Source organism: Bubalus kerabau, chromosome 9 (assembly GCF_029407905.1).
Source record: "Bubalus kerabau isolate K-KA32 ecotype Philippines breed swamp buffalo chromosome 9, PCC_UOA_SB_1v2, whole genome shotgun sequence".
NCBI lineage: Eukaryota > Metazoa > Chordata > Mammalia > Artiodactyla > Bovidae > Bubalus > Bubalus kerabau.
In genome coordinates this window covers 23,175,392-23,198,783 of record NC_073632.1, presented here as the reverse complement: position 1 = coordinate 23,198,783, position 23,392 = coordinate 23,175,392, and the positions used below count along the sequence as shown (strand labels likewise).

The following is a 23,392-nucleotide window of genomic DNA, read 5'->3' as shown; positions in this document are numbered from 1 at the left end:
TGAAAATAACTGTTCAATAACAGGAATACTCAGCAAATATAGAACATAAAATGAAATACTGTGTACATGTGAGAAATTAAAATTGTGAAAATATAGAAAATTGTACAAATTGAAAAACATGATTAAAACATAGTAAGATGGGCTTGCTTTTGCACAAATAATTTTTAAAAAACACAAAAATGAAAATAATGATATTAGTAGTTATGGATAAACTCTTCAACTTGGTACACTTTTCCTTCATGTTTGGTTATATTCATAAGATTTTTCAATAAAATAAAACAACACAAGCCAATGTAGATGCTGGTAGTATGAAAGTAAATGACTCACAGAAATATCTGAAATGAATTATTTTAAAAGTCTCTTTTAAGAATCCAAATCCTTAAAAATCAATGATTAAGCTTAAAGAAAGAGAAGACTTAAAAAAATAATGAAAACTGAGTCAGGAACTTTGATGCCAAATATACAAATATTGTTTACTATAGAGCATACGATTTCCAAGTTTTTTAAAAGCATGACTTCAAGGTATTTTAGACAGGATTTAACTTATTTAGTACAAGTTATTAAAAGAGCATTAAGAATACTAATATTATTAAGCAAGACAAGATGGGAAGATAGCAGGATAAAAGTGCTCCTGAAAAGATATATATTTAACATATAGTAAGTTTAAATGTTGTGATCAAAAAAATACTATTTAAAATAATAAAGCCCTATGATTAATCCTTTTATTATGCAAAGAATAACCTTTAAAATTTATCTTTTTAAAAATTTGTATTTTAATGTTTTGAAGCTAAAATACCTATATTTAAGTAAAATTTGTCTAAATCCTTAGGTAATTCAGAATTAGTAATTACAATCAAGTTGTTTTAGTAGCAAAATATTCGTAATTATACCTTTTACCCAGAAATTGTGTCATATAAACATGAACTTTATACAAAAGAAAACACATGTGCATTGTAAAAAAGAGAGAAAAGTATATAGTATAGTCAATTTCTTCAGTTATTTCGTTCAGTAAACAAATGCTCTAGTATAAATTGAGTGGCAGTAACTCAATCAGCTATTCTCACAACCAGTCCCAGTTCCTGAGGTTCTCACATAGTGAGATTATCTGAAGATCCCTAACCAAGTGTGATTCTAGAATTTAAACATATTTTTCATGTATTGATACCATACATCGCAAGATAACTATTTCAAATGGTGCCCAACTGAAAAAGCAGCAAATCAAAGTAATAACAACACACATTATTACTTGCCTACAATTGATCTTAAAAACCTAATCCCTGTGTCAATATACAATTCTATTTATTTGCTGTAGCATGTCAACCTACATTGAAGTCACTGTGACTATATGTGTTCAGTGGTTAAATTATGTTTAAACTACCTAAAATGCTTCATTTAAATCCTGTCAACTATCAGACCAAACAGAAATAGATCAATAAGGTACAAATCATTATCACAAAATTTTTTTACAAGCTCTCCTCTTCTTAAATTTTGATGTCATAATTTTATATAGCATAGACTGCTTAAACCATCCTCTCTGAGGCTATTCAATGTTCTTTTGGGTGAGTGAGGCCTTGAAAACATCTGATGAAAAATGAGACTTCATTCCTTAAAAAAAATACAAACCCATTCTAGAGAACTGTGGGACAGTATCATCACTGGATTAAGAAAACATTAAAAAAGGATAGAAAAACACTAAAAAAAAAAAAACAAAAAAAACAAAAACACAACAAAGCACAAACTATAATTTTTCAAAGAATAAAAAACAGATACTGAAAGGGCAAACTAAAGGAATCACTGGGACATATACTCATAATTTAACCCGTTACTTCTCAACTAGAACACTAACTTGTAGGAAAGGGCCACTAGGAATTTCTGGGGTTTGTGTACAAGAAGGAAGCCCTAAGGCTTTGTCTCATTGCTCTAAGCCATGCATTTTAATTCATTTTTTAACTTGAATTCATATTAAACTATATGAAATTATTCATCGAAAAGGAACTTAAAAAATGTTCTTTAGAGATATAATTCACATACCATACAATTCACCCCCTTAAAGTGTACAATTAAGTGGTTTTTGGTATATTTACACATACTGTGTGCAACCATCACCAGAATCAATTTTAAAACATTTTCAAAATGTTTCCAAATCTCAAAACAAACAAGCAAAAACAAACCTTAAAACCCTTTAGCTATCACTCCGTTTTCCCCATATTCCTCTCCAATCCCCAAGCAGCCTTAAGCAACCATTAATCTACTCTTACAGGCTTTCTGTTTGGGAGATTTAATACAAATAGACTCACATTAATATGTGGTCTTCTGTGACTACTTCAACTTAACATGTTCTCAGTTTCATCCATGTTGTAACATGTATCACTACTTCATTTCTTTTTATGGCCTAATTATATTCCATTAAATAGATATATCATGTTTTCATTATCCATCTATCAGTTGATGAACATCTGGGTTGTTTCTACCTTTTGGCTGTTGTGAATAATGCTGCTGTAATTGTTCATGCCCAAGTCTTTGTGTGGACATACGTTTTTATTTCTCTCGGGTATTTATCTAAGAGTGGAACTGCTGGATCATATTATAACTTTATGTCTAACTTCTTAAGAAACTGTCAAACTGTCTTCCAAAGCAAGCTGTAGCATTTTACCTTCCTACATTAATAATATATGAAGTTTTCAATTTCCCCACATCCTCACCAACACCTATTGGCATCTGACTTTCCAATTCTAGCCATACTCTATAAAAGTAGGCTTAAGCAGACATTAATCCACTCTATAGGCTTGTGGTTTTGATTTATTTTTCCCTCATGACTAATGATATCCAGCATCTTCTCATGTACTAATTGGCAGGACTTTGTTCAAAGGCAGTGAAAAACAGTGCACACTGCCCTGAAGGCTTAATCTTCAGAGTGCCCATCTAAGCAATGCTTTCAGTGTAGCAAAATGGTAGTTAATGTAGCTATTCAATGCTTTTTATTACTTTTTTCTTCTATTCAAGTATTAAAATACTAAAACTGAAAAAAATTACAGTGACTTGGTAACTACCTATTTTGCCTTTCTTCATTCCATTTCCTCCCTGATGAAATATATTAGAAAGTCAGCAATAAAAATAAGTACTGTTGACCTTTGAACAGCACAGGTTTGAACTGCACTGTCCACTTACACATGGGTTTTTTTTTCGCCCAAGAAAGAGGTCAGTACAGTACTGCACAATCCGAGGCTGGCTGAATCCAGGGATGTGAATCTGTGGATGTGGAACAGTGGTATGACACAAATGGCTGATGATAAAGTCAGAGGTGGATTTTGACTGTCAGAGGGTCAGCACCCCTAAATCCCATGCTGTTCAAGGGTCAACTGCATTTATCTGCTTGGTTTTGATGCACTCTTTTGCTTTATCTGCTAAATTCCCCCCTTTTGCCTCTTATCTTACACCCGCTAAAAGGCACAAAGACCAATATCCATAGGCCTAATATCAGCTTTATGCAGCTGAGCATGTCAAACAAAAAATATTTTTGTAAGAATGCAGCAACAGCTTTCTGATTTACCAAAATAACATACGCTGGTAGAAGTACCCAAAGTATGCTCAGCATTCACAACTTTTGATAGGTTCTTTCTGAGGTCACATAATTTCTTCTATGTCTTATACTGAGTTTTTTCCTCCAAAGGGAATGTATTAAATCTATTCATAGTTTATTAAGTTTGCTATCTTATATATATAGCATACTATAGTTCGTGAAATGGACTATTTTACTTTGAGGTTGAAGTGGAAATTCTGCAGTTGACTTGATAAAAAATTAAAGTATTTGAAGAGAAACCTTAGATTTCTAGAATAAGTGCTAGTAATATGGACCTCATTCAAGGAAAGAAACAATTTTATTAGAATTGAAGGGAAATAAAAAAGCAAAGGTTGGACCAGTGCCCTTCTTCCCACTGAAAACCATGAAAGAGAGTGAGGAACAGGAACTAACCTTTAATTTGAATGGCAACAACTATTTGGAGGAAAAAGCTTTAATTTTTTGCCTCTTGATCTCAATTTGCCCATCTGTAAATTGAGAAGATCAAACTAATTTGCCTTTTAGAGCTAAGATTGTGCAACTACTGTTTATGCTGAATAAGTAAATTTCCTACGAAATAAAAACAAGTCCAAGTTCCTACAAATGAAAAATGCAGACCTTGTACTATAATTTTAAAACTGTACTCTTTGTAAGGATGAGGGGAGGAGACTCACTATAAAGGGGGCATAAGAGAATTGTTTTGAGTAATGGCAAGGTTCTAAATCTCAATTGCTATAATGATTACATGAATATATACATTTATCAAAGGTCACTGAGCTATATTTATGAGTGAATGTTACTGTAAATAAACATTAAATATATTTATACAATAAATGTTTATACAATAAACATTAATGTTTATACAATTAATGTTTATACAATAAACCTGACTTTAAGAAAAAGTGCACCCTGAAATTTTAATCCTATTTCTAAAAAATCCAACTTCTTCTGAATTCTTTGATTTTTTTTGAAATATTTAGTAACATACCTGTATGGTGCATAGAACTTAAATATTCATTCTGTAGGCCATTCTCACTTTCAGTCCTATCAACAAATTTCTGGCATGTGGGTTCTCCTTTATTCGATTCTTCATTTTCATTTGCAGTATGATTTACTTTTTTCAGACTACATTTCACACTGCTTATGTTTCTCCGGTAACGAGGGTCACTTTCTTCCTGTTCTTTATTTGAATCAATTACAGCTACGCAATGCTTTCTGTTTAGCATCTTCTTAATTACAGGCTTGGCAGCAGAGTTTTGTGAACAACTGTCCATTTCACTGGCTGAAGGAGAAGAAATACAACTGTCCTCTACAGGTGAACTTTTTTGCGTGACTGTATTTTCATGGTAATGAGGATTAGGTTCATACTTTGGTTTTTCCAAACCAGGGAAACAAACAACGGCCAAAAACCAGTGTGCACTGTAAAAAACAAATGAAACTACTGAATATATTACTATAAAAGTTTATTATATTTGGCAATAAATATTAAAATATTTTTTCTAAAGCGTCTATAAACAAATTTATTAAGAATGCCCAATTTTTTCAATTCTTAAATTAATCTACTTGTTTGAAGACTCACTGATTCATTAACAGAGTATAATGTCTATTTAAAAATAACATAATTTTTTTCAGAATTACCTAGCCTGCATTCACTTTTGCAAACAATCCTTTGAACATTTTCTTGCTTTTGGAATGAAAAATTCATCGTTTTCCAGGCGTTTAACAAAATGTAAATTACATCACTGCAATTCATCATTCCCATTTACCTTTCCTTTGTTTTATTTATGCCAAGGGTAAAAAACCAGCAACATTAAAATATCTTCAGAAGTCTAACTAATTAGACTTTATAAGTTTGAACATTTTCTAAATATTGTACATAATAGTTTTTATAAGGCTTTTCATCTGTGTTTTTCTTGTTAATACGGTGAGTGAGTGAGTGAAAGTTGCTCAGTTGTGTCTGATTCTTTGCAACTGCATGGACTATACAGTCCATGGAATTCTCCAGGCCAGAGTACTGGAGTGGGTAGCCTTTCCCTTCTCCAAGGGATCTTCCCAACCCAGGGATCAAATCTAGGTCTCCTGCATTGCAGGTGGATTCTTTACTAGCTGAGCCACCAGGGAAGCCCAAGAATACTGGAGTGGGTAGCCTATCCCTTCTCCAGTGGATCTTCCTGACCCAGGAATCGAACCGGAGTCTCCTGCACTGCAGGCAGATTCTTTGCCAACGAATCTATCAGGGAAGCTTGGTTAATATTAACTAGGTATTATTAAATATTAATATTAGGTATTAATAGATACAAATAACACTTATTAGGCATTAATAACATAAGGATTTATTAATACTAAAAATTATTCTTGTCTCATACTCTACTGAAATAAAATACACTAAATTGAAATAATGTATCTAGTCTAATTATCAGTACAGAAGTATCAATAGGATTCCAGCTAGAACTGAATTCAGGTATCATCATAGTTCCTGATAGTAGGATATAAGCTATGAGTAAAAAGCTATACAGCTAAAAGTGGCTAATATTCATTAATCTAACTAATTTTATTAAGGGTATACTATTTGCTAGGCACAGTGTTATGTGAAAGGGTCTTCCCTGGTGGCTCAGACAGTAAACAATCTGCCTGTAATACAGGAGACGCAGGTTTGATCCCTGGGTTGAGAAGATTCCCTGGAGAAAGGAATGGCAACCCACTCCAATAAACAGGCTAAAGATGTCAGATAATTTATTAGCTGAGCACAATATTTGTCATAGAGTATGGAGTTCAGTAGATATTTGCTGTATGAAAAATGAATGTTGACCCAGACAAAAGTTATTGCATATTCTATTTATGCAAAATATTAAATTCCCCCAAGGTAATACTAAGAAGCACTGTAAGTCTCTTCATTACACACAATAAGTAGAAAAGTTCACAGAGGCTGCCTTCATCCTCAGTACTGACAATCCAGATGGAGAAATGCTTCCCTCCTCAACTATTAATCCTCAGGACCCTATGGACTTAGGTCAGGCCAGGCTGGGAGAAGAGCACACACCATCTTCCTCACTTCCTCAGCCCAAAGACACAGCTGACACTGTCACATCTGAACTTCAGAAAGGTTATAAAGTGAAAAAATGTGCTTTAAAAATGGATTAAACATGGTATACCACAGTGACTCTCAACCTATAGCTGAAACTGAAGTCTATCACAGTTATAAACATTTTTAAGCTATGATAATATGGATAATATGGATGAGCCATAGTTTTTCTGTTGTAAAAAAAAAATCTTCCTTCACCTAGCTGTAAAGAGAAAGCTGAATCGGATACATCTCACCTCACTTTCAACCTCTGAGAGCCAGAGTTTTGCTTTTATGATCCCTTTTAATGGCAGATACCTTGACCTTAAGCCATTAGTGGGAGACAAGGCTAAAACAGGCAATTTCACTTAGTTTAATTTGATGTTTGGATTAGGTCCAAACATCAAATTTCTGTTCCTTGTCCATTACTACAACAATTTTTAACAAATAGCTTATCAACTTTTAGCTTAAAGAAATTACCACCACCAGGAAAATTAAAATAGATGACGAATATAGGGCAGCCTATCTAATTAGTTTTACCTCTTTATAAAAAAGTCCTCATGATCTGGAAGTTATTCTTCCATCTACAAACAGCATAGTTCTGCAGAACACAACTAATTCACTCGCTACCTTTCACCAAGACAACCAAGGTGACACGAAGCACTAAACACAGCATCCGTCCACATCAGATACCACGACCAAGGATGTGCCTCTATTACTAAATTATATATGCCTCAAATTATATTTTTATTTTAAATTTTTATAATTAATTTCTGACAAATGGCTTCCCATGTATACCCCTTCCTTTTACCAAGTGGGCAGCTCATTTGCTACTTGATATGATAAATTAATGTCAAGAAATCTAATTTTGAGGAAAATAAAGAAATTATAAAGATTAATTTTAAACTTAGTTTTAAATTTTATTGATACTATGATACTATGTTTGACTCAAATCATTTTGAAGAGGTTGGGCTTTACAGTCATAACCAATGTTTTAACTTAGTCTACTATCTTTGGCTGGGCTAATTAGAGATCATAATAGGTGTTATAATTAAAGCATGATTTTAAATAAAAAGAATCTGACTATACTACATAGTAAATGTTTTTTATAATGAGAAAGAGAGCACATTCAGAAGCTAGCTTGGCACAGACAGGCGTATTAGACATTAAAATCTTACAGAACACCAACCTCAAACAAGGTTACTCTGCAACCATGATAAAAATGAGACAAAGCAAGGTCATTTCATAATTTGTCTTAGCAGAGACAAATATAAGGTCACGATGCAACCCTTCAAAATACCAAATATCTTTTTGCTTAATGAGTGAATGCATGCCGCTGGAGCGGCTGTGAGGAGATACCCATGTCCAAGGGCAAAGGAGAAGCCCCAGCAAGATGGTAGGTGAAATCGCCTTTAGAATCAAACTCCATACCCACCAGAGATGCTCAGAGGGCTCAAATATACCTTGAGTACAACAGGACCCAGAGACCCCACAGAGACTGAGACACAACTGTGTTTGAGTGTCTCCTGCGGAGGTATGGGTAAGCAGTGGCCTGTCGCAGGGGCAGGGGCTCTGGCTGTAGTGGACCTGGGTATTGCATAAGCCCTCCTTGGAGAAGGCCGCCATTAATCCCACCAAAGAGCCGCCAGAACTTACACAGGACAGGGGAAACAGACTCTCAGAGGGCACAAACAGAAGCTTGTGCATTCCAGGACCAAGGAGAAAGGAGCAGTGACCCCACAAGAGACTGACCCAGACTTTCCCGTGAGTGTTCCAAAGCCTCTGTTGGAGGCGTGGGTTGGCGGTGGCCTGCTGCAGGGCTGGGGGCATTGAGTGTAGCAGTGTGGGCATGGGACCTTTTGAAGGAGGTCGCCATTATCATTGTTACCTCCACCAGAGTTTGGCCCCAGGTAAATAGCAGGGAGGGAACACAGCCCCACCCAGCAACAGAAAACTGGACTAAAGATTTACTGAGCATGGCCCTACCCATCAGAACAAGACTCTGTTTCCCCCTTAGTCTCTCCAATCAGGAAGCTTCTATAACGCTATTATCCTTCTCCAACAGAAGGAAGACAGACTGAAAACCACAATCACAGAAAACTAACCAATCTAATCACATGGACGCTTTATAGTCTGAGCCACCAGGGAAGCCTCACATGGACCACAGCTTTGTCTAACTCAATGAAACTATGAACCATGCCGAGTAGGGCCACTCAGGACAGATGGTTTATGGTGGAGAGTTTTGACAAAACATGGTCCACTGGACAAGGGAATGGCAAACCACTTCAGTAGTCTTGCCTTGAGAACCCCATGAACAGTATGAAAAGGCAAAAAGATAGGACACAGAAAGATGAACTCCCCAAGTCTGTAGGTGCCCAATATGCTACCAGAGATAAATGGAGAAATAACTCCAGAAAGAATAGAGAGACACAGCCAAAACAAAAACAACATCCAGTAGTGGATGTGATTGGTGATGGAAGTAAACACCGAAGCTGTAAAGAGTAATATCGCATAAGAACCTGCAATGTTAGGTACATGAATCAAGGCAAATTGGAAGTGGTCAAATAAGAGACGGCAAGATGAATGTGAAGTCAAGTGGGCCTTAGAAAGCATCACTACAAACAAAGCTAGTGGAGGTGATGGAATTCCAGTTGAGCTATTCCAAATCCTGAAAGATGATGCTGTGAAAGTGCTACACTCAATATGCCAGCAAATTTGGAAAACTCAGCAGTGGCCACAGGACTGGAAAAGGGCAGTTTTCATTCGAATCCCAAAGAAAGGCAATGCCAAAGAATGCTCAAACTACCACACAATTGCACTCAACTCACACGCTAGTGAAGTAATGCTCAAAATTCTACAAGCCAGGCTTCAGCAATATGTGAACCGTGAACTTCCTGATGTTCAAGCTGGTTTTAGAAAAGGCAGAGGAACCAGAGATCAAATTGCCAACATCCGCTGGATTATAGAAAAAGCAAGAGAGTTCCAGAAAAACATCTACTTCTGCTTTATTGACTATGCCAAAGCCTTTGACTGTGTGGATCACAATAAACTGTGGAAAATTCTTCAAGAGATGGGAATACCAGACCACCTGATCTGCCTCTTGAGAAATGTGTATGCAGGTCAGGAAGCAACAGTTAGAACTAGACATGGAACAACAGACTGGTTCCAAATAGGAAAAGGAGTTCGTCAAGACTGTATACTGTCAACCTGTTTGTTTAACTTCTATGCAGAGTACATCATGAGAAACGCTGGACTGGAAGAAACACAAGCTGGAATCAAGATTGCCGGGAGAAATATCAATAACCTGAGATATGCAGATGACACCACCCTTATGGCAGAAAGTGAAGAGGAACTCAAAAGTCTCTTGATGAAAGTGAAAGTGGAGAGTGAAAAAGTTGGCTTAAAGCTCAACATTCAGAAAACGAAGATCATGGCACCCAGTGCCACCACTTCATGGGAAATAGATGGGGAAACAGTGGAAACAGTGTCAGACTTTATTTTTCTGGGCTCCAAAATCGCTGCAGATGGTGACTGCAGCCACGAAATTAAAAGACGCTTACTCCTTGGAAGGAAAGTTATCACCAACCTGGATAGCATATTCAAAAGCAGAGACATTACTTTGCCAACAAAGGTTCGTCTGGTCAAGGCTATGGTTTTTCCTGTGGTCATGTATGATGTGAGAGTTGGACTGTGAAGAAGGCTGAGCGCCGAAGAATTGATGCTTTTGAACTGTGGTGTTGGAGGAGACTCTTGAGGGTCCCTTGGACTGCGAGGAGATCCAACCAGTCCATTCTGGAGGAGATCAGCCCTGGGATTTCTTTGGAAGGAATGATGCTGAAGCTGAAACTCCAATACTTTGGCCACCTCATGCGAAGAGTTGACTCATTGGAAAAAGACTCTGATGCTGGGAAGGATTGGGGGCAGGAGGAGAGGGGGACGACAGAGGATAAGATGGCTGGATGGCATCACTGACTCGATGGATGTGAGTCTGAGTGAACTCCAGGAGTTGGTGATGGACAGGGAGGTCTGGTGTGCTGGGATTCATGGGGTCGCAAAGAGTTGGACACGACTGAGCGACTGATCTGATCTGATCTGAAGATGAACATTGACACTTTAGGAATCAACAAACAAATCAGATGGACTGGATTGGGTGAATTTAACTCAGATGACCATTATATCCACTACTGTGGGCAAGAATCCTCAGAAGAAATGGAGTAGCCATCATAGTCAACAAAAGTCTGAAATGCAGTACTTGGATACAATCTCAAAAACGACAGAATGATCTCTGGTCATTACCAAGGCAAACCATTCAATATCACGGTAATCCAAGTCTCTGCCCTGAACAGTAATGCTGAAGAAGTTGAAGTTGAATGGTTCTATGAAGACCTATAAGACCTTCTAGAACTAATACCCAAAAAAGATGTCCTTTTCATTATGGGGGACTGGAATGCAAAAGAAGTCAAGAGATACCTGGAGTAACAGGCAAATTAGGCCTTGGAGTACAGAATGAAGCAGCAAAGTCTAATAACAGTTTTGCCAAGAGAATGATCTGGTCATAGCAAACATACCCTTCCAACAACACAACAGAAGACTCTACACATAGACATCACCAGATGGTCAATACCGAAATCAGACTGATTATATTCTTTGCAGCCAACGATGGAGAAGCTCTATACAGTCAGCAGAAACAAGACCAGGAGCTGACTGTGACTCAGATCATGAACTCCTTACTGCCAAATTCAGACTTAAATTGAAGAAAGTGGGGAAGACCACTAGAGCATTCAGGTATGACCTAAATCAAATTTCTTAAAATTATACACTGGAAGAGACAAACAGATTCAAGGGATTAGATCTGATAGACAGTGCGTGAAGAACTATGGATGGAAGTTCATGACATTGTACAGGTGACAGGGATCAAGACCATCTGCAAGGAAAAGAAATGCAAAAAGGCAAAATAGTTGTCTGAGGAGGCCTTACAGATAGCTGTGAAAAAAAGAGAAGTGAAAGGCAATGGAGAAAAGGAAAGAGATAAGCATCTGAATGCAGAGTTCCAAAGAATAGCAAGGAGAGATAAGAAAGCCTTCCTCAGTGATCAATGCAAAAAAAGAGCAAAACAACAGAATGGGAAAAACTAGAGATCTCTTCAAGAAAATGAGAGATACCAAGGCAACATTTTATGGAAAGATGGGCTCAATAAAGGACAGAAATGGTATGGACCTAACAGAAGCAGAAGATATTAAGAAAAGGTGGCAAGAATACACAGAACTGTACAAAAAAGATATTCACAACCCACATAATCACAATGGTGTGATCACTCACCTAGAGCCAGACATCCTGGAAGGCAAAGTCAAGTGTGCCGTGGGAATCATCATAATGAACAAAGCTAGTGGAGGTGATGGAATTCCAGTTGAGCTATTACAAGTCTTAGAAGATGATGCTGTGAAAGTGCTGCACTCAATATGCCAGCACATTTGGAAGACTCAGCAGTGGCTACAGGACTGGAAAAGGTCAGTTTTTATTCCAATCTCAAAGAAAGGCAATGCCAAAGAATGCTCAAACTACCGCACAATTGCACTCATCTCACACACTAGTAAAGAAATGCTGAAAATTCTCCAAGCTAAGCTTCAGTGGTACATGAACTGTGAACTTCCAGATGTTCAAGCTAGATTTAGAAAAGGCAGAGGAACCAGAGATCAAATTGCCAACATCCGATGGATCATCAAAAAAGCAAGAGAGTTCCAGAAAAACATCTACTTCTGCTTTGTTGACTATACAAAGCCTTTGAATGTGTGGATCACAACAAACTGTGGAAAATAATCAGACCACCTGACCTGCCTCTTGAGAAATCTGTATGCAGATCAGAAAGCAACAGTTAGAACTGGACATAACAGACTGGTTCCAAATAGGGAAATGAGTACGTCAAGACTGTATATTTTCAGCCTGCTTATTTTAACTTATATGCAGAGTACATCATGAGAAGCGCTGGGCTGGAGGAAGCTCAAGCTGGAATCAAGATTGCCAGGAGAAATATCAATAACCTCAGATACGCAGATAACACCTCCCTTATGGCAGAAAGTGAAGAGGAAATAAAAAGCCTCTTGATGAAAGTGAAAGAGGAGAGTGAAAAAGTTGGCTTAAAACTCAACATTCAGAAAACTAGGATCATGGCATCCAGTCCCATCACTTCATGGCAAATAGATGGGGAAACAATGAAAACAGTGTCAGACTTTATTTTTGGGGGCTCCAAAATCACTGCAGATGGTGACTGCAGCCATGAAATAAAAAGACGCTTGCTCCTTGGAAGAAAAGTTATGACCAACCTAGACAGCAATTAAAAAGCAGAGACATTACTTTACCAACAAAGGTCCATCTAGTCAAGGCTATGGTTTTTCCAGTAGTCATGTAAGGATGTGAGAGTTGGACTACAAAGAAGGCTGAGCACCAAAGAATTGATGCTTTTGAACTATGGTGTTAGAGAAGACTCTTGAGAGTCCCTTGGACTGCAAGAAGATCCAACCAGTCCATCCTAAAAGAGATTAGTCCTGAATATTCACTGGAAGGACTGATGCTCAATCTGAAACTCCAATACTTTGGCTACCTGATGCAAAGAGCTGACTCACTGGAAAAGACCTGATGTTGGGAAGACTGAAGGTGGGAGGAGAATGGGACGACAGAGGATGAGACGGTTGGTTGGCATCACTGACTCAATGGACATGAGGTAGAGTAAACTCTGGGAGTTGGTGATCGACAGGAGGCCTGGTGTGCTTCAGTGCATGGGGTCGCAAAGAGCTGGACACGACTGGGCAACTGAACTGATTGACTGAGTTCTTTACCCAAACAAACCACTGCTTCCTTAGACGTCCCTCAAACCACCAAAACAAAGACCAAATTCTGCTACTGCCTCTTTCAAACACATTTTATTTAGAGCAGTCATGGTCGGCCATGGTATATGTTCTTCCTGAATGCAAGTACTAAACCCATGCTGCCCAATTACAAGAGTATTCCTGGAGGTCTTTGGCTGGAGGGCAGGACAGTTAGAAAATGAAACTCTCAAGTGCAAATTGTATAATAATACTAAGGTATACATCTATGCCTCTCTAGTCACTGGGTGAGAATAACATGAAATGTTTACCACCTCTATTTACTTAGGAAATAGCTTCAGGTAGTAAACATGGTTTTCAGTAAGCAAATGACATAAATCCAGCCACCTTCTCTTCATTTTGGTTGAGTCGAAGTATGTTTTATAAACTAAAAATCCAAATTCTTCTATGTGACCTAATCACCATTCTGTACAAGGTAGTGTTTTCTATAGGATGTCTCCTAGACCACAAGTACCATTTTTAAAAGATGACATTATTCTACACTGATGAATAAAATGAAATTAGGAAGATTTCTTATTGAGTACTTGTAAAATTCCATATCTTACAAGATTCACTGAAAAAGTATATTAATTTCCATAAAATAAGGAGTGTAAGTATCAACATATACAACAAATTTCAGAAAGAAGTTTAAAACTGGATGAATTATTCACCTCATAAACATATTTTCTAAAAATTGCCATCACATTTACATAAAGGAAACTGTTACTCACGCTTCATTAAGGGGTACAAAAATAAAATCCTTGTCAAAAATATCTACATGCCGGGTCCATGTTTTCACTCTTCCATGTCGCTTCTGCTGTATCCTGTAAGACAGGAGAACTATCAAGCTTCTGAAATGTTTCCAGTGTTGTCACCCTATATGCAGCAATTTATACATTACAGCGATTAAGACGTCAACAGATCAAACAGCTGTATAAGAGAATTTAACAAGATGTGAAAAGAAAGCAAAATATCTGAGATGGAGCTGGGAAGATGTGAAACTGACCATCACTGAACCTGGAAGAAAGCGATTCTTTAATTCCTACTATTACTTACTAGGGTACTTATTGTTGCAGAACTGGTTTTCACAAAAATAATGAGTGTGTATCAGACTGTGACCTATAAGAACTAAGGTGAAGAGAGCAGGAAAAGTGAGCACTGTTTTACAGTAGATAAAACAGGACAGATTATCAGCAGTGGTCAAAACCAACCACTACCATCAACTCTGGGCTTCCCTGATAGCTCCACTGGTAAAGAATCTGCCTGCAATGCAGGAGACCCTGGTTCAATTCCTGGGTTGGGAAGTTCCCCTGGAGAAGGGATAGGCTACCCATTCCAGGATTCTTGGGCTTCCCTGGTGGCTCAGCTGACAAAGAATTCACCTGCAATGCAAGAGACCTGGGTTTGATCCCTGGATTGGGAAGATCCCCTGGAGAAGGGAAAGACTACCCACTCCAGTATTCTGGCCTGGAGAATTCCATGGAGTGTATAGTCCGTGGGGTTGCAAAGAGTAGGACACTACTGAGTGACTTTCACTTTCTTTCTTTCACCATAAACTCTAAGATACAAAATTAGATATCACTGAAACAGTAGAAAATTTATTTATATCGTACACAACAGCCATTGATTCAAGACACTTAATAGCCCTGATAACAACAACAATGGACTCTCTGTGTGTATCTTGTAACCAATGACCAGCAACTATTAGAGCTGGATGCACTCGCTATATGGAAAGGCATTATAAATAACTCAGGGCTCATATGTAGAAAACTGTTTCCTTAACTTGTCTGAGAATTATTATCCAAAGAACTTATTAATATTACAGATTCACAGGTTCCACTGTTAGATACTACAGATGGAACATGTAGGGTAAAACAGAGCAATTGGTATTTAATAATTTTCAAGATTTAATAAGATTCAAGTAATTTTCCTTTTTAAACTTTCAGATATATTTGGAAAATATTGATCGAGATATTAGACCTAAAACCTTTACGAATCCCAGGTATTCTTTGGGTTTTAAATATTATAAGCTATATAAATTTTGCTAATTGAGACTAGAAGGAAAAAAAGTTGCTTTAATATAAACAAGTGATTTTTTTTCTAAGTTAAACTTAAGTGACTTACTATGCTATGCTAAGTCACTTTAGTCGTGTCCGACTCTGTGTGACCCCATAGACGGCAGCCCACCAGGCTCCTCCGTCCCTGGGATTCTCCAGGCAAGAACACTGGAGTGGGTTGCCATTTCTTTCTCCAATGCATGAAAGTGAAAAGTGAAAGTGAAGTCACTCAGTCGTGTCCGACTCTTAGTGACCCCATGGGCTGCAGCTTACCAGAATCTACTAAATATTTTCAAAAAGCTTGACTTACGATAGATTAGTTGTTTCATGAAGATTTCTCCTCTCCCTTTGATTAAGGCGTTTATAGAAAAAAGAACTGAATATATGAATTCGGTCAGCGTCTTCTTTCTTTAATTTTTCAAGCACCAAATACCTGTTTTATAAGAAGCAATTCCAAACAGAATGAATTTAAGTTTGTGTACTAAAAACAGAGTGATCAAATACCTATTCACCACCAATCTGCATTCCTTTAAACTGAAAGACTTTATAAACAAAATTTCATATTCTAGACAATGATTACTATCAGATTATTTCTAAGTAATAAAACATGATATTTGAGAGTAAAACTAGAACTTGAAAGATCTAATCTTTTTAAACAAGGGCACATTTATGAACATTCACATAAACTTTATCAAAGCCAACAAACAGAAATGCTAGAAATGCTCATCAATCAATGAATGGAAAACGTGGTATACCCATACAATGGAAAATTACACAGCAATAAAAAGAAATGAAGTTGATGCATGTAGTTTCATAAAAAGAACCTTGGAAATGTTATGCTAAGTGAAAGAAGCTAGCCACAGAAAAGCACATATTGTATGATTCCATGTATATGAAATGTTCAGAATATGCAAATCCATAGACATAGTGAGGAGACTGGTGGTTGCCAGAGCTGTGAGTAAGGTTCAAGGGAAATGGGGAGTCACTCCTAATGGGTACTGAATTCTGTGAGGGATGAAAATGTTCTAGTATTAATTATGGTGGTGGCTTCAAAATTGAACACACTAAAAACCACTGGAATTATACAGTTGAAATGCGTGATCTGTATGGTATATGCACTATATCTTAATAAAGCTATCTTTATGTATTATTTTGTTTTAAACACTTTAAATAAACCATGATGACCTAGCCATAGACTACTTTTATAAAAACAGAAATGAAACAGAAAGAACCTGTACAGTGGTGAGGTTGTAACAATGACTAATCTTTAAAGTGATCTTATATCAGTTCTAATTTTTCCTTGCTTTAGTTGTTTTTTTCCTGAAGGTAGGTCTATATTAAAACAAACAGACATGGTCCTTTAAATTACAAAGATAAATTATGATACATTAAATTTAATTGTTTATGTCTTAAACTCCCTCAAAGGAGCTATGCAAAGTCAAGCTTATGGCCACATTCATCATATTAAAATGAGGCTCATATGAAAACCTTGTGAAATCTTGCACAGAAACAGGAAGTACCAATAGGGCACACCTTTGAGGCCTGTCACTTTAATCATAATATTCAATAATTCTAAAGCTCAAAAAGGACGTAACTTACAGATTTCTTGCTTTAGGGCAACTCAGTGCGCCCCCACAAAAGATACAAGACAGTGAATCAGCTCATGACACCGTTTAAATCAACTGCTGAATTCTACATCTTATATTCAAAACAGAGCATGTAGTGAATTAGACTTGAACTTACAGACTGTAACCATAATGGGTGAACCATGCTGCTTTACCAAAAAAAAGGACAATGGCTCTTTTGTAAACTGAACTGAATGAACAATGGGATTTGGTGACTTAAGAAAACAGACTATACTTCATATATAAACAGACCCATGCTTTATTTTTGTAAATGTACGAAATTAATTTAAAGATGAAAGGATTTTCATACAGAAAACTTAAGATCTACAGACGTATTAGAAATGTTTTATCAAGATGGCTGGCTATAAGATCAGAAAATATTTTTACTGAAATACTCAAAAATGTAAGTATCAGTCATGTCCAAATTGCATAAATTTAGTGGCACCACTGACATTTTAAGCCAGATAATTCTTTGTTGCTGGGATTGTCCTGTGCAGTGTAGTGTGTTTAGCGTTATCTCTGGCCTCTATCCACTAGATGCTATTAGATTATATCCTTTCCTTTTGTGAGAACCAAAAATGTTCACAGACATTGTCAAACATCCCCTGGGGTCAAAGCTGCCTCCAGTTGAGATTAACTGATTCAGTGCAATCACAAGCAAAATCTCAAAAGAATTTTAAAAATTGTATTTGATGGGCTGATACTAAAATTTACCTCAAAGAATTAAAAAGGTCAAGCATATCCAAAACATTTGTGAAGAATACTGCCTTTTTAGATAACAAGAATAAAGAAACAGTAATCATGGCAGTGTGGTACTGATGCAGGGACAGGTACACGGCCAATGGAGCAGACTACAGAGTCCTGAAGACAAATCTGTGCTGCTGTTATCTTAGTATATGACAGAGGCAGGATTTCACATTGGTGGGGAGAGAATGAACTGTTTCCCAAATACCAGCGCAATTATTTGTCCACACTGAAAAACATGAAATTAGGTCTCTATCTGATAACATGCATAAAAACAAATCCTATAGGAATTAAGGACATAAAAGTGAAAAAACAAAAGTTCAAAAAGCCTTTTAAAGTAACTAGTTCTGTCTCTCTAATCTGATATACATCCATAAGTATTAACACTTCTGTGACTATATATAGTTCTGGGTTTTTCATGTACATGTATGAGAATTATTAATTTTAACTTGAATAACTGTTTCTTATTCTAGAATTAAAGGGAAATCCAAGTTTATCACACACACACACAAAAACAGGAATTTCTTTCACTTTCAAATTTTTCTTTCCGTGTATAAATCATTTAAATATTGAAAGTCATGTACCTGTTATAAGGTGGACAATCTAATAATTATGAAATTTATATTACAGGATGAAGTTAAAATATCTTTCCGTCTGTATTTTATTAACATTCTCTAGATACAATGCCCTTCTACCTCTTATAAGTATGGCAAACTGTTTAAAGGTCTGCTTCTAACTTGTCAAGTTAGAAATGGAAAAGAATGAGCAGCTCTGGAGGCAACTGAATTACTTATTTCAATAGTGAAATTTGAAAAAGTTTCCTCTTTTTAACTCACTTCTAAAAATCATGAGACAAAGATAAACACAGATTTTTTAAAAATCATGCATTTTGTTAGATATTTGGAATAGTAATTTGCATGAGAAAAGGCAGAACTTGTAGATAATGTAAGTTCATTGTAAAAAATTTGCTTTAAAGTTTAACATATGTCAAGAGGCCTACTGAAAATAATTTCAAAAAAATAACTATAAAATCTCTACTCTAAAAAGTATAGACTATTTAATATGAAATACAATAAACTAAAATGTAAACAAAATATAGGAACTTATTTTGTAGATACATCTATATGCTTTCAGAAAGAACTTTTTAAACATAAAGACTTAAATAGGTTAAAAGTAAAAGGATGAAGAAACATACATCATGCAAACATGAACCAAAAAAATCTGGAGTTGCTATATTAATTTTGAACAAAGTAGGATTAAAAACAAGGAGATTATCAAGAATAAAAAGGAATATTATGTAATGATAAGGGGCTTGATTCTCCAAGAAGACATTAACATGCATGTACCTAACAAAAGAGCTTCACAATACATTAATAGACAAGTCAGTAATTATGGTTGGAGAATGACTTTCTCAGGAATTGAGAGAACAAGCAGGTATAAAATCACTAAGGACAAAGATGACATGAATAGTACTGTCAAACTTGACCTAGCGGACATTCATAGAACACTTTATCCAGTAATGGCATCATTGTTCTACACAATTGCTTAAGATTTTGCAGTTGCTTGGTTTCTTAAGGTAGTATACACAAAGACATAACATCTCTTGAAAAATTATGGAAAATGCAGAACAATTTACAATCTTAGCCATTTTTAAGTGTACAATTCAATAATGTTAGGTATATTCATACTGTGTGAAACAGATCTCCAGAACTTTATTTTGCAAAACCAAAAGTCTATATCCATTCAACAGTAACTCCCTTTTCCCTTGCTCTGCAGCCCTGGGTAATCAGTTCTTTGCTTTTCTATGAATTTGACTACTTCAGTTCCTCATGTAAGTGGATTCATACAGTGTTTGTCTTTTTGTGACTCTCATTTCACACTGTATAATGTGTTCAGGTTCATGTTGCAGCATGCGAAGAGTTTCCTTCCTTTTAAGGGTGAATAATACTCCACTATATATATCACATTTTGTTTATAACCTCATCCATCAATGAACATATGTGTTGCTTCCACATTTTAGCTATTATGAATAGTGCTACTATGAACATGGGTATGCAAATATCTCTAAAATAGCTCTACTTTCAATTCTTTTGTATATCCAGAAGTAGGGCTGCTGGATCAAATGGCAGTTCTATTTTTTAATTTCTTGAGGAACAACACTGTCTTCTGCAGAGGCTGTTCCATCTTATATTCCAACCAGCTGTGTACCAGGGCTAGAACTTGTTCACATTCTCTTGTATACTTGTTATTTTGGGGGATTTTTCTTTTTTTTTTTTTTAAATAAAGCAGCCATCCTACTTAATGGGTGTGAGGTGAGATCTCACTGTGGTTTTGATGTTCATTTCTCTGATGATTAATAACACTGAAGATCTTTTCATATGATTTGTTGGGTATTTTTATGAAATAATATCCTTTAATTTAGTTATCAAGAACTTTGAACTTGTCCTTGAATATGTGTGAGGTTTCAAAAGAATCTACATATGCAAAGTTAGGCATTTAAAATCTAGGACAGTTTCTCTTGCCAGCAAATCTTTATTTTAAAATTCTTACCTCTCAAATACCTTCAGAATCTATTGTCTCCTTACTCGCTCTCTCTTAAAATCTACTCTGCAGGGTTTGTCCTTATAGCCCTTTTTCTCATTCTGTATCCCTCACTGTGCAATTTCATCCATTCTCTCAATTAAACTACTATCTGTAAAGCCTTCTATCTCTATGTGTCTCTAGGTCAGAACTCAACTGACCTCGATAATCATATATACAATTGTTTACTGACACGGTCCCTTTTGTCATATCACAGTTCGGTGAGTGGCAAAATCATTTGGACATCTTACTAGTAAGAAAACTAGGAGTTATTTGACACCTATTTATTTATCTTAATACGCAGTCGATCAGTCCAGGACTTCTGCTAAACAACTCTACCTCTTAAAACATTTCATTATTTCTTCTTCACTGCGACTGAAATGCCTTAATTAGGCTTCTTATATCACCTTAATTGAATTTGCTTAAATCATCTCTCATCTAGACATTCACAATAAACCTGCTTGTCAAAATGTCCTTAAGGAAACAATTACATGTCACTTTTCTGATCAAAATCTTTCATTGTGAATAATAATGCTGTCTTTTCCCCAAGTGTGGGCTGCAATCACAGGCTATAAAAATCAATCCAGTGGCTTTTAACAACCAGTTTAAAAATATACATATTATACATCTGAATAAACAAAATATATTGGAGAGCACTAAACACACCGATGGTTTTGTTTCATACACACACTCATCTTGTATCACAAAGCAGTAAACACATACAGTTTATACACATAAACACACTACACATACATGCTATGTATGGGTATTCCAGATCATTGTAGGCCCTTCAAGGAAAGCTTCTTGATTCTTCATTTCTCAACCCCCAAAGAGAATGATGCTTTCTTTTTCTGCTATATTTGTACCATGTTAATGCTCCTGTCAATACTTTAATCCCATATTGTATTCCCTGTAAAATCATAAACTTCTAACACAGTGTGTATGTGTGCTCAGTCACTCAGTCATCTCTGACTCTTTGAGACCACAGCCCACCAGGCTCCTTGGTCCATGGACTCTTCCAGCCAAGAATACTGGAGTGGGTTGCCATTTCCTTCTTCAGGGGATCTTGCTGACTCAGGGATCGTACCCGGGTCTCCCGCACTCAGGCAGATTCTTTACCATATGAGCCATCAAGGAAGCCCCAAACACTCTAACAGTAACAATGTAATAAGCTACTATGATCACTTTGCATGTGCTATTTTTTCTACCACTTGAAACGTACATCTCAAGTACATTCTCATGATTCTTTTAGATATTATTCCCATTTTAAAAATTCATTTATTTTGAGGATAATTACAATGTTGTGATGGTTTTTGCCAAACATCAACATGAATTTGCCATAGGTATACATGTTTCCCCCACATCCTGAACCTCCCTCGCACAGTCGTCCCCACCCTATCCCTCTAGGTTGTCACAGAGCACCAGCTTTGGGTACCCTGCTTCATGCATGGACATTAAACTCAGGCTGGACATTTTTACACAGGGTAATGTATATATTTTAATGCTATTCTCTCAAATCATCCCACCCTCTCCTTTTTCCACTGAGCCCAAACGTCTGTTCTTTATGTCTGTGTCTGTCTCCTTTTCCGCCCTGCATGTAGAATCATCCACTGGTACCATCTTTCTAAGTTCCATATATATGCATTAATATACAGTATTCATCTCTTTCTGCCCTGCAGATAGATTCATCAGACTCCATATATATGCATTAAATATACAGTATTTGTTTTCCTCCTTCTGACTTACTTCACTCTGTATAATAGGCTCTAGGTTCTTCCACTTCATTAGAACTGACTCAAATGCATTCCTTCTTATAGCTGAGTAATATTCCATGGTGTATATGTACCACAACTTCTTCATCCATTCATCTGCTGATGGACATCGAGGTTGCTTCTGTGTTCTAGCTAATGTAAATAGTGCTGCAATGAACACTGGCTCTGACAATGAAAGCACAGTGTCTCTTTCAATTCTGGTTTCTTCAGGGTATATGCCCAGCACTGGGACTGCTGGGTCATATGGCAGTTCTATACCCCGTTTTTTAAGGAATCTCCACCTTCTTCTCTATAGTGGCTGTTCCAGTTTGCAATCCCACAAACAGTGTAAGAGGGTTCCCTTTTCTCCATACCATCTCCAGCACTACCATTCAACATAGTTTTGGAAGTCCTAGCCACAGCAATTAGGTAAGAAATAGAAATAAAAGGAATCCAGATTGGAAAAGGAGAAGTAAAACCCTCATTGCAGATGACATGATCCTTTACATAGAAAAGCCTAAAGATGCCCTCAGAAATTACTAAAGCTAATCAATCAATACAGTAAAGTCAAGTCACAGGATATAAAATTAATACACAGAAATCCCTTGCATTCCCATTATTCTCATTTTTAAAATGAAGAAATACATACAGAGACATTACTTTCCAAATGTCACACAGTAAGTGGCATTGATGGAATTCAAAATACAACTCTGACTCTAAAAAACAAACATATACATTATGATGTGTTAAAAATTTGCTGAAAGGCTAGGAGAAAATTAACTTACTTCAAATAAAAGTCTATAATAACATCATTTAAAAATTCTCCTTCACTTAGACAATGCAGGTCCTCATTAGTAACGGAGATGCCTCCCTTAGCTGGAGGTGGTGGATATACTATCAATCTGTAACAAAATTTTAAAAAATAAGCGAACAAAACAAAAATAGGTCTGTATAACACTGAAATGTAATAAAACAGAAGAAATTTAAGTGTTGCAAATGTAAAGGAATTCTCTCACTTTTCTACAGGACCCATGAAGATGGTATGGCTCTCTCCAGTTTCTTCCTCATCATCAAAAAATTGGAATTCTTGTTTGTTTTTAAGTTGTATTTTAGATTCAAGGGCCACCTGGTAAGGAAAATTAAATTACCAGTTCA

General features: G+C 36.4%; 1 protein-coding gene across 9 annotated transcripts in view; it reads right to left on the bottom strand.

The window, feature by feature from the left end:
• SENP6 (SUMO specific peptidase 6) overlaps positions 1-23,392 on the bottom strand; it is a 132,048-nt gene that overhangs the window by 7,969 nt on the left and 100,687 nt on the right. For all 9 annotated transcript variants that reach the window (XM_055534832.1, XM_055534826.1, XM_055534827.1 and 6 more), the window contains 5 exons: positions 23,254-23,363; positions 23,023-23,139; positions 15,848-15,970; positions 14,212-14,304; positions 4,548-4,978 (listed from right to left, as the gene is read on the bottom strand). In XM_055534832.1, the coding sequence (XP_055390807.1) occupies positions 4,548-4,978; positions 14,212-14,304; positions 15,848-15,970; positions 23,023-23,139; positions 23,254-23,363 (874 nt within the window). The remainder of the gene's footprint in view (positions 1-4,547; positions 4,979-14,211; positions 14,305-15,847; positions 15,971-23,022; positions 23,140-23,253; positions 23,364-23,392) is intronic.